The sequence below is a fragment of the Garra rufa genome, chromosome 1 (assembly GCF_049309525.1).
Source record: "Garra rufa chromosome 1, GarRuf1.0, whole genome shotgun sequence".
In the NCBI taxonomy this organism is placed as follows: domain Eukaryota; kingdom Metazoa; phylum Chordata; class Actinopteri; order Cypriniformes; family Cyprinidae; genus Garra; species Garra rufa.
The window spans coordinates 104,728,996-104,745,022 of record NC_133361.1 but is presented as its reverse complement, the minus strand read 5'-3'; the positions used below and the strand labels follow the sequence as shown (position 1 = coordinate 104,745,022).

The following is a 16,027-nucleotide window of genomic DNA, read 5'->3' as shown; positions in this document are numbered from 1 at the left end:
TAAAACTCATTAACATAAATGGTATGTACTCCCCAAAAAAACTAAAAGTATTTAAGCCATTTTTTTTTTGTTATTATTCAAGGTTGTCATTGTATGTTATTTGGATTGCATTGTAGGTTGCTATGACCTCTATTTGCCTTTGTGGAGATGCCTTACTTGCCACAAATCCTGGACACCTGAACTGCAGGACCTTTTCCAGAATGGTTACTGGCCAGGCTCTGTTGCATTTCATACAGTGTATCAGATTGACCTCTTCATATCTTTTGAGCAGTTTAAAGTCACTGCACCAGGTCTATCAAGACAAGCGTTTATTAAGATGTTAGAGCATAGGTCACGGACATTTGGGCGGGTAAAAATACTTCGAATTGCATCTTTATAAATAAACAACTTCTTACCCCCCAATAATTTAATGTTTTTTTTTCACCTACTAGAGCAGTACAATTTGTGGCAAAACATTCCAAAAATCATTTTTGGAATGGACATATTGTCGCCATGAAAAAGAGAAGCTCAGTGGTGTGGATCACTTTTCATGCCCTGCATGTGTCCCAGATGGAAACCGCAAACTATACCGGTTTAACAGTCTCATTCACATTTTTCTTACTATCATCATTGACTTTGTTAGGACAAGAACGAATTAAATGTGTTGTTTCTCCACTCCTAAAACACTTCATTTTCTCTGTTGTGACATAAATAATATAATCACAATCCTCTACTTTGAGGCGAAGTGACAAATCAATCTCTTCATCATCTTTTAAGATCATGAACAGATAGCGTCTAAAAGACACCACATGTTTCAACAACGGAGACTTGCATCCAACTGGAATCATCTTAATCAGTGATACAACTTTACCGTACCGTGACATAATATTAACTAAAGTTTCATCACTGACAAACGGAGGGACGTTCGATAATAACACTTTCTTAGACGGCATAGAAAGCGGGAGTACCGGAGTGAAATTCTCACCCACAACAATGCCGGTTTCAACTAGCTCGTTAGCTTTTTCAACTGAACTAAGAAAGATTACTACGGCACTGTTCATTCTAGAGGCCGACAATACATGCTCATGTCCCACCATTTCACCTGCAGCCAAACAACATTCCTCTACAGTCACCGCGGACGCCACTTTCACTCCGTGACGCCGTGTGAGGGAGCTTAAAATTTGCGATCGCGGGGCCGCCATACTGCCTATAGCAACAGCAGCACACACGGCCCAACTCAACAATAACACCACGAAAAACTCCAATTACTAAACTAATCCTACAAAGCAGAGAGAAAAAAAGAAGAAAAGTACTCACATTCACTTCTCACAGTCAAGCCATTCAGCCTCACACACCCGTCCACTCGCACCGGAAACGGAAACGAGAGAGAGAGAGCGCAAAATCCACTTCATTGCTCCCCAAAACTAGCCCAAATGTATTTCAAAGAGGTCCCCCGGTATATATACCCCTTTTTATTTATTTATTTTTTTGCTTCTGGTGCTCTTGTATATGTGGCAAATTTTATATAATGTATAATATTTTCTAGGCTTAAAATAACATGAAACATGAAATATATTGTCACACATATGTACATATATTTTTACATGCAACATGAGCATAACATTTTTAGTTAGAAATTTTATGCATTTGGAAAATATATTTTGAAAATATATTTCAATATATTCAACAGTGTTTCACATGTATGTGAATATATTGCACTTCCGTATGGGCTTCAACGCACTACGCAGTCTAATTTCGAACAGAAAGCAGTTCGCAACATTCATCAATGGTCTTAAAGAAGGACACTGTTCAAGGTAAGTTTATATCTTTACTGTTTAGTCTGTTATGTTTCTCCCAACCTGTACAATCGCCTTTTTCACAAGGTATTTTTGACTGTGCTGATTACTGAGTGCGAATTGCGTTTTGTCGACAGAGCTCTTAAAGGTCCCATATTGTACACATTTCTGGGGGTTTATTTTAGTTGTTGATGTCCTTAAGAATATATATTTGCGGTATAAGTGCCAAAATCCATCTCAATATATTTTTACAGCTCCTTTTTTAGGAGCTCTGTCAAAAACAGGTCGATTTTGGCCCATCTAATTAATATTCATGAGCCTCTCTTCTGATTGGCCTGTTGTTTTCTGAGTGACGCACAGCCAGGCCAACCACAGTTAACTACGGTCGTGTATGCTTTAGCCGAGCCCAGAGCCATAGAGAGAGCCTAGCTTGCTGATACTCAACAGGATATTTCAGAATGATCATTAATGTTTTTTCTTTTTCAAACACCGAATGCAGTAAGCTACATAACTGTTGCTTTAGTAAAGCCCCTTTCACAATGCGCGCTGATTCTGGAAAATTACGGGAACAAGTGCTGTGTGAACAAAAGCCAGAACCATAAAGGCAGTGTTGCACGTTATCATGCGACTCTTCACAACGAAAAAAATATGTGCAAAGTGGAATGAAGCGGCGATCGGGCAGAGCCAGCTCTATCAGCTATCAGCGCTGAAGCACAGTTTGTTCAGGTTAGTTTCAGTTTAGTGAAACGTACGCGTTGCATTACATCTCACATCCAAACGTCACATGTCTTTATGGGTTCTGTGTAAAGCACGCACAGATTCCGGAAAATAACTGTGAATGAACCAAATCAAACAACTCCGGAACAAATCATGAGAGTCATTGTGTATTTACCGGAATCGCTGTGTGAAAGAGGCTGAAGTTGACGTGCCGCTGGTCTCTTATATTCACGTTGTTCTGAAGCCTGTGCAATGATGTAGTTTCGACATCTATCGACTGAACAGGGTTTTCTCGACGTGTTTTCGTGTTGTTGTTGCTTATCTTGTTGTTATGGACATGATATTGTCTGGGTTTGTCAAAAGGAGGGTGGGACGTGATTGGTGCTCGGGGTGGTGACTGAAGGCGGTGACTTGAGTCGATCGGACGTCACATCGTTACGGAAGTCACAGCGGCTCCTGAAAATGAACAGCTACTTTAAGCAGGCTGTGTGCAGTTTACTGTGGACTGACTGTTTTGAAACTCATATGGTAGTTACATAGCCCCTAGACCTCAGTTATCATGAAAGAAGCCAGGAAATTTCGATTTTGACAATATGGGACCTTTTACGTTTGAGGCATTTTGCCTGCTAATGAATGTTCTCTGAGCTCCGATTATCACGGCGAACTATTTGCTTGATTAAAGTTAAGTTACCATTTAGAAATTAGTTTGGCTTTCATTTGTAGTATACCTTAACTCGATTTACATGAATTTCTGATTCAGTAATGTTACATGATGCGAATCTTACAAGATGCATTAATGGTAACGTTATTCACATAATCTCATGCACATAAAATGGAGAATAATTACAAAACTACTCTAAATATCCAGATCCATTATAATAATTAAAATTTAGTGGTAAATTTGTTTAGTTTTCATGCAAATAATGTAAATCTGTTAAAATTCCCAAAGCAAAATAGATATTTATGTATATTTTTTCGATTTAGTGCTGCGATTAGGCTGTTACCTGCGTGTTTTGTGAAATTCACAAGTAACTTACATAGTATTAAAAAGTCAAAGAGGTTCTTTTTGAAAGACCAGGCGGATTTTCTCGACTTTTCGGCGCGAAACACGTTTTGTAGATTGACAGTTCTCAACAGCTGAGGCCTTACACTCAGCTGAATGTTCTCTGTGCTCGACGTCGAATTGCTTTGCTTGGTTTAAGATGACGAAATAATATTTTTTTTCTTCTTTTTTCTAGGAATCGTTTACTTGATGTTTTACTGAGCCCTAATCTTTGGTGAGTTTCAGGGCACGCCATGTATACTTTAATTCAGCGGTTCCCAACCGGGGGGTCGCGACCCACTAGGGGGCCTCAGTGATCGTCCAGGGGGGCCGCGAGATATCTTAAAATTAATGTAAATATTATCCTATAATTGTTTAATTTCATTATTAATGCGCTAAATGAGAATAATAAAAGCACAGCCTCTCTCGTGTTCTGTGATTGATTGCTTCAGACTCGGCGCAGCAAGCCTCATCGCACTGTTAAATACAGACTGAATGGCGGCTCAAAACTTCCAAATGCTGTACGCAAACTAATGTTACATCTCTCGGCTGCACGCATGAAGCAAACCGTCGTAAAGGTAAAAGGTAAAAACGATTAGTGTCATAATAACGAACTTGCACGTGCCTAATGTCTCGTGTAAATCAGAGTCGTGCATGAAACACGCATAAGTCTGCTATTGATTCACAAACTATGCGCGCTCTCTGGGCTCTGATCCCTATCGTATTTTTGTGTGAAATTACAAACATTTGCCTAGTTGTCCAAATTAACTCCCTGAGGCCGGCTGTATCGCAGGGTGATTTCTGTTTTCTCTGTCTCCGCGAACTGCTTTTAGAAATGCATCACTTAAATCATTTAAACTTGGTGAATACTCAGCACACAAACAGAAAAGTGATATCTACTGAAAGCTTGAGATTTATGCTTTTAAACGAAGTAAGTTTGATCAAAAACAAATAATCTGTGATAAATTAATCTATATGAAACCAAGGAGATGTCTAGTCTATCCAGTTCCAACTAATTATCTCTAATGTGACCGCGCCCACTAGCGAAAATCCTTTAGATATGCAAATTAGCCATGTGCCACAAGCGCGTGAGGAAACTCCCACATCACCGAAACAAAGCAACATGACTTCAAGTTCATCTTGGTTACAGTTTGTTTCTGAATGAAGATATGCTGTGAGGAATAAGACTTATATTTACCACGATCACAAGAAGGACGCGATGCAACGCAAACCCAGCAGGAGGAGACATTTACATGAGTAAGTCTTACTTTCATTTTCCTACTAGCTTTCGCTGTTATTTACTTTGACAAAACGTGTACACATTTTACTAGTTAGACTTATTCCAAACTAAAATTCCTGACTTTATCAAATGAAACATTATGAAGTACGTTTGATTGCATTGCATCTCTCACGATGCCAGGATATTTATAATGTTCTAGAAAAACTATGTGATTATGACTGTGAGATGCATTTATGACGATATGTTTATGACTGTAGAATCATACTTATTTATTTATTTTATTGTATAACAGTAGGGTGTAAAAGTAATATGTGTGCTTACACTGAATGTATGTTTACATCACGTTTATTAGTAATATAGTGCTAAACGATAATTATTAGTTTCTCAGATATTACATGTCCTTTTTTACATTAGTACAAATGCTAGAATCTATGACTATATACTATATACCAGTTATTCCCCTGTAAAGGGAAGTGTGTCCAAACCTTTGCCTGGTAGTGTATGTGTGTGTATTTATTTATTATAGATGCTCCTAATATGAATAGGCTCACAGATGTTTTGCTTTTGTTGTTTTTAGTGCTCAGAAACCTGCTCAACAGATGAATCTTGCTGTCCTTTCCTTGAGTCTCTTCAAACTGTTTTCCTCTGAGAGCGCTGTACAAACTTCAGATGATACAGATAAAAATACAGTACAAATACAGATATTTAAAGTGCACACACTTTAATATCAGGTAAGATTTACTTGTTTTATTTGTTGAACTGAATTCAGAAAAAGTTTTCAGAAATGCCACAAAGTCTGTGCACATCTGTGTGGTTAGATGAGGGAGCTCAATATTGTGTCTTTGACCTTCATTATGTATGTTTTGATTATACTGTGTTGTAAATAAAATACAAATAATCTAAAAAACGATTTTTTTTTAATCTTCTCACATTGTTTCTTCTTCTGCTAGTCAAGTCAGTCATTGATGGGGCCATTAGGGAGGGCCCTTTTGTCTTTCAGGTGTGAATTGCTAAATATTCATGGGCCATTGCCACACCTATGAATAATCCCTTTCGATCACAAAACATGTTTTAGAAAATTTACATCAATATATTGTTTTTTCTGAACGAGTGAACGAGATGATTTTCACATCATTTGGTTGATAAAATTCTAGCCTACGACATCCAATTATCAAAAGTCTTGTAAAGAAATGTCCTATATGTGCTTCATGGCCTTATTTCAGTGACTTCAAAACTTTAGTTTTTCACTAACCACGCATAAACGTAGTTTTCTCAAAAACACAACCATGTACATTAATGTTGCTTACATATTATTGTAGCCCAATATGTGCTGATTACAATGTAATCAGACTTTAGCCATTAAAATGTTTTTAAGATACTGAAAAAACAACAAATGTCAGGGCATGTCAAACTTCTTCAGGGCCTCAAAACACCCTCAGGCCCCAGAGGGTTAATGTGAGTGTTTTATAATAGATGCTCACCCATAGAAGAGGAGTAAGGCTTGGTGTTTATGAGCATCAGGCGCGCACTGACAGAGTTCACTGATCCCGTCTTGGTCGAACCTTCACATCAATGTGTTTCAACAGATTTAGAATGTATTTGCTGTATTTTGAATTCGTGTATTATTTTTTTAATGGATACAAACAGTAGCTATTCAGTCAGTCAAGTTCAAAGGGATAGGTTTAGTGGTCTTTTGGTATCTCCCTGTTGTAGAGCAGGTTCACTTATTTAAGAAAAAGTACTCTTAAGTTGTAAAGAATGTCTAAAGTAAAATAATTTTAAAAGTTAGAATTGAGCAGAGGTTTTCTTTAAAGATTATAAGGTATATTTGAAGTTAATTAAAATTTTATTTGAATTTTGAGGGTTTTTTTTATAACATGCAGTAGAAGAATAATTAAGGCAAAACAAATGTTTTGGTTAATAAAAAAAGTTTAAAAAATAAATTATTTTTCTTTACTGTGGAAGTACAGTATAAGATGACATGTCAGGCATAGGGGGGCCTTGCAAAATTGGCCGGAGAAGGAGGGGGGCCCCGGAGTAAAAAAGGTTGGGAACCCCTGCTTTAATTTATTTGTGTATGTGGTGAGCAGGATGAGGTCAAGGGACATGAGCGAACACCGCAAGTCCGGTAGTGTGATTACTGATGAGTGACACCTGTGTGACACACCAGTCTTGTATCTCTCACAGAGGAGCAGAAGCATAAAAGGAGGAGCGACGACAATGAACATCGAGAGAGGAACTGGCCTGATTTTATGTTGGGTTTTGTTATGGGAAGGAGACGGGAAGTAGCAAACATTAAATTATTTTAATTATTAAACCAATAAAAAAATTAAAGTATAAGCCAGCAGCTCTTTTGATCTCCACTGTTGTTGCTACTCCTTTTATGCTTTTATACCGGTGCGTTGTGCAGGTGTCACTCATCAGTAATCACGCTGATGATGAACAGTCTTTGCGCCATTCTCTCACGTCCCTCAACTTCGTCCCACTCGCCACAGTGTTCTGACAAAAAAAAGTAATACACTCCTAAATAATCAGAAAATTAAGAATATTGTGTAAACTTATTTTAAGTGTTGTGTATAATTTGAAAAAAATCATTTCAGGGAGGGCAGAGAACTGCACTGAACGCTGGATGGTTACCCTAGAGCAGGGGTTTTCAAACCTGTCCTGGAGCCTCCCCTGCCCTGCACATTTTGCTTGTCTCTCTCATCTAATACACCTGATTCAAATCATCAGCTCATTAGTAGAGACTGCAAGACCTGAATTTGGTGTGCCTAATAAGGGAGACATACAAAATGTGCAGGGCAGGGGAGGCTCCAGGACAGGTTTGAAAACCCCTGCCCTAGAGGGTCATGTTGTTTGTGAGGGCATACAGCCTAAATTTCTGACTGGAATAGCAACCATGTTTGCAATGTTCTACGTCTTCAATCTTCAGTATTCAGAGGAGGCATGTTGCACATTGGAATTCATTCAAAGGTATTTTATCACCTTTTATAGTACCCTTTAAATTGGTTTATAATTTTCTTTTATTGGTCCCTAATTTAGCAAATGTATATTTAATCCAATATTTAAATTGATAAAAGGTAGATTTTGTAAGTTTTCTTTTTTAATGTGTGTGTGTGTGGGTGTGTTTTTTGTATTACCCTTAGACGATTCGTTGGGATAAACCCTGAAAGAAGTTCAAAGACCTGCAGAGGCAAGGTGGTTTCAAAGAAGACTGGAAAACTTGTCAGCAAGAAGTCTACCACGGTCAATCCCAAAGTTGCTTCTCTCCTGAAGAACCTCATCGATTTCGAATGGAACTTCGTCTAGGTAACTAAACTTAAATGCCCACTGACACTCACATTTGTGCAGCCTCCTAAAAGAATCAACACATCTTAACTGCATTCATATTCAGTGAAAGTATCTGAACCCTTTGGAATTGGATGATTTTATGCATTATTGGTCATAAAATGTCTTCATCAGTCACATGTATAGACAAACACAAAGTTAGGGATGCACCGATCCGTATCGGCCGATCACTTGCGCGTTTTGTCAGTAAAGCCGTTTCTGTAATCAGCGGTAAATGCCATCAGGTGTGTGATTTCACGTTGAGCCGTATATACTACACACAGCCGTTGTTCACTGACGAGCTGCGCACATTCACACTGATAATGAACATTGATTTGCGCAGCTCGTATCGGTGCATCCCTACACAAAGTGTTTAAGCTAGCTACACAAACAATTATAATCTTTCATGACTTTACTAAACACATCCCATTAGCCAGTGCAGTGTAATAAAAATGTACGTTTTGTTAGTGACTACCTTGTTACATTGTCTATGAACCACAAATGTTTTTGTTTTGTGATGTTGGTCATTAGTACCTTGTTTGATCTGTTACACACAGCTAAACGTTCTCATCTTAACCCCATAATCTTTCTGTCAAGATTATGTTTTTTATTTTTTTCATCTATGCTGTAACAAACATTACACCATCATTTGCTCTCTAAGATTAGTTATGTACAATAACATGATCATTTTATGTCTCTTTTAAAAGTGTTCGTAGAATATGTGATTGCTAGTTTTTGACGTGATTTATTTTACCACTAAGATTTTCTTTTTTTTTCTTTCCTCTCAGATTTGGATTTCCTCTGAGAACAGATCAAAAGCTGATGTAGGACGTGTTGGCTGTTTTTTTGCCTTTTCATACGTTTTTTTTTTTCACCACATGGTTCTCTTGTCCTCTCAAATCCAGACTTCCCTCTTTGTAAGGTTTCTTCTTTTTGCCTACTGGTTCCTTTTTTTGTGACCCCCCCCCCCCTCCCCCAACTGTTAATATATTTGTTAACCTGTTAGATGTTTTAAATAAATGGTAAACAATACTGTACCATAATCTATTTTCTTCATTTATTTCCATTGAGTAAAATGTCTGTTTAGATAGTCTGTATACATATAGGGATGTTAATAGATATCGGAGAATAGAGTAAATAGAAAACAGTATTTATATTAAAACTTTTTTATAAATTATAGTTGGAACCTTTACTGCCAGTACTTGGTGAAATTTTACAGCTCTGCTTTAATTTAAAACCGTAGAATTACGGTAAAGGGCTGGAACCACAGCTGCCAGTATTTTACTGTAAAATTACAGCATTGTTGAAACCGTAAAATTACAGTAAAGAGCTGGAACCACAGCTGCAGTACTTTACTGTGAAATTACAGCATTGTTGAAACCGTAAAATTACGGTAAAGAGCTGGAACCACAGCTGCCAGTTTTTTACTGTAAATATACGGGTGAATTTTTTACAGTGCATGTATTTATTAACTGAACTGTTCGCTGTTAAAAAGGGAAGATGAGGAGTAACAACTGAATATGTTGACATGGTTTTTGCCAGTTAAAGATGATGAAAAGGTCATAATCAAGTTTAATAAAGGAATGGCAGAGAGGATGGGAAAAGGAAATCAAGGGTAGACACATTTTTCTGTTTAATCTAAAGTTGGAAACAAATGTTTTTGTACTTGTCCAAAGGGGCATTGTGTGTGTGTTTTTTTTTTTTTTTTTTTTTTTTGCATAATGTAGAAAGCATATTTCTGGCTAATATGAATATGGAAACAGTAGGCCATATTTTCTTGTTATGTAGGAAGTATAATTTAGAATGAAAAACACTTTGATAAATTGGCAGAAATTGGTTTTGAAGTGTTTTCTTTTACTTCTTTGTTGGACACAGTGACAAACAGAAATTCATGGAGAGCAGTAGTAGAGTAATGTTACTGCCGGAAAGATATAATGCTGCGTTCCAGGCAGGTTTTTGAGCTTGTAAATCACGACTTTATATTGTACTAAAGTCTATTTCTTTAGGACAAGAAGTGTCGTCCTCAGTGGAGGATGAGATATTTCCATAAATTATCGCTAGTGTGGACGGAGAGCATTTTAAAATGAAAACTCAGTTTTTAAATGTATCCGGATTAATGTAGACGTAGCCTAAGCTTGTGATCTGAGAGCTTTGTCTTCATCTGTAAGAACGGCCTCCTGAAATCTGAATAAAACTCCAGTGTTTGAGTGTTTTAGTCAGTCTGGATGACCACAGCGACACACAGCACCATCTCAAACAAGATCTGATGAAGATTCAGTCCTGATGTTCTCTTCTGAGTTTACTACAGGTCTAACTGGATATTGTAGGTATTTTGGTTTCAAAACATTTAACTTCACTAAAATCATAACACTAATACAACATATTTTATTTATTTTCTGATAGATGTAGCCTACTTCTAGTTAAAGTTTCTAATAAAAAGTTTATTGTGTCTTGTATTTATTAGCCAAACCTTTCACTGTTAATAAGGGAAGATATTGAGTAACAGCTGAATATATTTGCAAATTTTGCCAATTAAGGGAACTAAAAATTTAATAATCAATGAACCATATTCCTTTACACTGCAAAAATTTTAATTTAAAAACAAAATTGCTTACATAAAAGAACATTACCATTGAAATAAAAAAGATTAAATACAGACTATATTATTTCTATCCAATCCTTAAAGAAGATTTGTTCATTTTCAGCGTGGATCTGCTATTAATGACTTTAGTTCCAAAACTGAAATCTTAATATGTGACTAGTTAATATTAAAATCATATTTTATTATAGATTATATACCAATTTAAAAAAAAGTAATAATATTCTGGGGAAATGTAAGTCATATTTCATTAATAAATAAACTTCTGTAGTGGTAAATAGAAACTGACACAAATATATTTTGTGTCCTCATATACCTGACAGTGTTTCAGTAACTTTCCAAAAGAGGAAAAAATAAATGCACAAACAAATTAACAAAATAACAAGAGATTGATTACAATAGTTTAAAGAGTGCTAGATTAAATTTGCCCTCACACCCTCTTTGTAACAGTTACACCAGCATTAACTAGTTTATGTGAATTCAATGGCAATGTATATCAACATAAAACAGTGTTATGAATGTGCATGAAAAATAGAGATTAATATTTATAGATTTGGTAACTTAAGAAATGCATCATTATATGGGTACGAAATTCTATTCTATAATCAACATTTCTATGATTCTAGAGAGCAGTGCACCAATGGGACTTTTATTTTGCTCTGATGATGTGACGTCATAAAAATGCACCGCGCTCATCTGTTGTGAGTCTTCTGAAGAAAGGTTTGTGCTTTTAAAGTTTTTAAACCAATGGAGATTGTTGCATCAATAAAGCGTTTTCACAAGCTATGTAAAATAAAGGTAATGCTTTATTTGGTGTTAGTTAAAGCGTTAGCCTTTAGTAACAGAGAATGTGCGTCTCATTTCGCTCTCTCTATATCATGAATCAATCGTGTGATGATAAGAAGTGATGAGAGAAACTGAGAATCCGAATCATTTGAATCAAATCATTTGTGAAATGATTCAGTGATTCGATTCAGCGGCACGCGGACTTCAAACGACAACAACAACAAACACAAACGAGTGAATCACAACCGAGAATGATTTCATTATATGATAAACAGAAAACTGAATACCAAATATAAATCAAAATAGCCTATCTGAATATGAACGATCTGTGTAATTTGTGTACATTTAATATATAAGTCTGTTATCTAAGTCAACTGAAGTCTGTTTAACTACAGTGTTTCCCCTAGGTTTCCAGCTTTGGGGTTACTTTTTCCCCCCAGTACTTTACCCTACTTTGTGAAATAACGAAAACATTTTATTTCAGTAAAAATATAACTTCAAAACTCTCTATTTTAACATTTTGAACAATTAGGGCTCTACAATCTTGCTTTTTTTTAAATAGAAATTCTTGTGTTTTAATTTTTCTCATAATCATAAACAAACTATAGGTTTACTATTAAAATCAATAAATAATAATTTACCGTTTAAATAATAATTGTAGTAATTTTTTCTACAATTAAGTGGTTACCCAGCTAACAATTTTTGGTTCCCAGAAAGTTCCCAAGAACGTTCCCTATTGGTTAGCCAGGAAAGTTTTCTTTATGTAACTAGAACGTTCCCTTTATGCAATATGCAAAATGGCAATGTAATTCTGTATTTAAATTGATATTTTCCACCACCTCCAAGCGTGCAAAATTTGGTGCAGAATGAAATTGAAAATAAGATTATATTATTTACATTTGCCATTTCCAAGAGTAGCCTTAAGTTGTAAAGTGCATACTATTTTAATGCTTTATAAATAGCAAAATTAAAATTAAAATGTATAACCCAAATTGATTTGATATGTGTAACGTGTGCAAAATTATCATTTAAATGTTATTTTTCCTAAATGCATTTAGACTAACAGTTAGGACACCTACGATTGCATTTTCATCATGGCGCCAGTGGGATATTTGTAGCAAAATTCAATGCGGCTTTGAAAATGCATTCTGAGCTGACCACGCCCACAAAAAATTAAATTTCTATTGGAAATGGCAAATCTAAATAATATAATCTAATTTTCAATTTCATTCTGCACCAAATTTTGCACGCTTGGAAAATGTCAAATTAAATACAGAACTACATTGCCATTTTCAATATTGCATTGTCATTTTGCACATTGTATTGCCATTTTGCATATTGCATTGCAAATTGAAGTTTGCTACACACATGCTTCCATAGGAACCAAGTGTGCGGTAGGTGTCCTGAAAAGTGAAGCTAAAAGTTTTCGATCGCCCCCTGGTGGCTGGCTGCAGTATAGGTCATAAACCCCGCCCTCTCATTGTAATCTAATGGGATGTGAGCCAAACTAAATAATCAAATTACACTTCAAATAATTTTTTTCCAAAGATGGTTTCCATCGTTTTTCTAATAATTTCTTTTTTAAGTCATTATTTGATGCCATAAAAACGGGGTCTGGTGTAGTGATTGTGATCTTGCGATTGGGTTTGCGGGAGTTTGGGGCGCCCCCCGAGAAAATGGTTGGGGAAACACTGAACTACTCTCTGACTGTCTTACTAGTGCACTGACTACTGAACTAGGAGGTGATTGAAAAGCACCCAAAGATTGTGTTTGCATTGCTTTTTCTTTCTATTAATTATTCTCATTTTAAACAGGAAAAAGTATTCAAGCACACAGAAAAACTCCTGAAGAATCCACAGAGAAGACACTGGGATCCATGTGACACTATTATTAAGATGGTGTTTATTAAAGTGGAGAGTGAAGACATGAAGATTGAAGAAGCATTCAGAGTCAAACATGAAGATAATGAGGAACAAACAAAGATGGCGTTTATTAAAGAGGAGAGTGAAGACATGAGGATTGAAGAAACATTCAGAGTCAAACATGAAGATAATGAGGAACAAATAAAGATGGTGTTTATTAAAGAGGAGAGTGAAGACATGAAGATTGAAGAAGCATTCAGAGTCAAACATGAAGATAATGAGGAACAAACAAAGATGGCGTTTATTAAAGAGGAGAGTGAAGACATGAAGAGTGAAGGAGCATTTAGAGTCAAACATGAAGAAACTGAGAATCAAACAGGTTGGTTTTCATTCTCAAACCTGAAGTCACTACAGAAATTAATGATATTTATGAATAATGTCACACAGGTGTAGAAATTTTTTGACATCAAGTGTTGAGATCAAACACTAATGCTGCCTTCAATTGCAGCTGAGAAGATCTTGCTTTCACACTGGCCATTTGTTATTATGACGTCATGCATTTAAGTTGTACAATAATATGGAATTAGCCTAAACCAAATTATATTTTTTTTCTGTAACATTAAACCTAGTATCTGCTTCTAATATTAAAACCATTGATTTCTGTCACTTTGGCTACTTGCGCAAAAGTACTAACAAAGCAAACCTTGAAATGTTAATCACATTTGGCTTCTGCATTCTGTCTACATTTGTTAATTTAAAGTATTTGGTAAGCAAATATACAAGTAAACACTTAGGCTAAATTAATCTGGATACAACTGAAAACAGCCTTTTAGTTTAAAAATATTCTCTATCCACACTAACATTTTCAAGCAATTTCTAAAAGTTTCTCATCCACACTGAAATGTCAGAAAGTGTTAAATTTGCTTATTCAAATGGCACAAATGACACTTTTTGGTGCATTTCTTCTAGTAAGATCGTTTCATTTACCTTTTTTTTTTTTAGAACAAGACAACGTAGGACATACAGAAAAACAGTACAAAATAGGAGAAAAGAGCTGTAATGTAAAGTGTTTATGTGTACATATATATAAGTATAAATAAAATAAAAAGCAAGTCTGACAATAAAACAAACACAAACTAAGCAAAAACAAAAGCATTAACATGGCAGTTAAATTCTGATGTAATTATGTGAGGTGTGAGATTGTAATGCATAAGTTGTACACCTTTATATCTTGTGTATTTATAAAGTTAAAAAAGGGAATAAGGAGGAAAATTAGGAAAAAGGGGAAGAAGAAGGAACAAAATATATAAACTGTTCAGGAGGCATCAGAGTGGAGCAGTAGGTCATTCTTACACCAAGGTACTGTATTTTAAGATGTGAACGGTATAAACCAGTGGTTCTCAAACTGGGGCATGAAAAACAAAAGCTGAGCTTTGGCATTAATCTAATTCTAGCCCAACTGAAGGTTAAGGTGATGAGTTGGCTTAAGTGGTGTTTCCCATACATGGATAATTTTGTAGCGACTTGCCACAATATCAAAACTGACTGCCACAAATAGATTCTCCAAAAGGCTTTGGCTTTGTGAAACAGGCGTAAAAGATAGAATGGTAAATTACTTTTTGGGGAAAACTTAACACTTATTGGTTTGACCTACTGTTATATGTATTTACATGTTGTGATGTTAATTGCTTTGTGCCATTTAACTGGGGTTAACTTTTATCTCTTTGTTTATCCATCTTAGACCTAACAGCGCTGAAAGAGGAGAGAGAAGATCTGAATGAAACTGAAGAGAAAGATGAGTTTGAGAATCTTCACTATTTCGTGTCTGGAGAAAAATCTTTTTGTTCCTTAGAGTCTGAAAAGACTTCTAAACAAAAAACAGCTCAAAAGACAGGAACTATGAGTATATTCACTTGCTGTCAGTGTGGAAAGAGTTTCAAACTACAAGGACACCTTAAAAGGCACTTGAGAATTCACACTAAAGAGAAGCCTTACTCATGCAAACAGTGTGGAAAAAGTTTCACTGAAAACGGAAACCTTAACAAACACATGAGATTTCACACTGAAGAGAAGCCTTACTCATGCAAACAGTGTGGAAAAAGTTTCACTGAAAAAGGAAACCTTAACATTCACATGAGAGTTCACACTGGAGAGAAACCTTACTCATGCAAACAGTGTGGAAACAGTTTCAGTCAAAAAGGAAACCTTAACATTCACATGAGAGTTCACACTGGAGAGAAGCCTTACTCATGCAAACAGTGTGGAAAAAGTTTCAGGCAGAAAGGAAGCCTTAACAGCCACATGGAGATTCACAATAAAGAGAAGCCTAACAGATCCCCTTATCATGGACAGTGTTTCAAACAAATTGTCTAGAACAGACAGTTCCGGTCCTTGATTCTGATTGACCACATTCAAAGTTGTTGTAAATTACTCTACGAATATACACCTCTTTGTTTCTCGGGAACCACATTGTTGCAACTACAATTACAGTTGGTGTCAAAAGTTTACACCCCCCTTTCAGAATCTGCAAAATGTTCCCTTGTCAAAACAATCCTAAAGGATTCCAAAAATAATCATATACTGGTCCTTCTAAAAAAAATAGCATATTGTGATAAAGTTCATTATTTTCTGTAATGTACTGATAAACATTATACTTTTATATATTTTAGATTCATTACA

General features: G+C 35.8%; 1 protein-coding gene across 1 annotated transcript in view; it reads left to right on the top strand.

The window, feature by feature from the left end:
* LOC141323283 (uncharacterized) overlaps positions 1 to 15,721 on the top strand; it is a 45,146-nt gene extending 29,425 nt beyond the window's left edge. Inside the window, exon 2 of the mRNA XM_073833469.1 lies at positions 15,338 to 15,721. Within this exon, the coding sequence (XP_073689570.1) occupies positions 15,338 to 15,721 (384 nt within the window). The remainder of the gene's footprint in view (positions 1 to 15,337) is intronic.
* Positions 15,722 to 16,027: the final 306 nt, after the last annotated feature.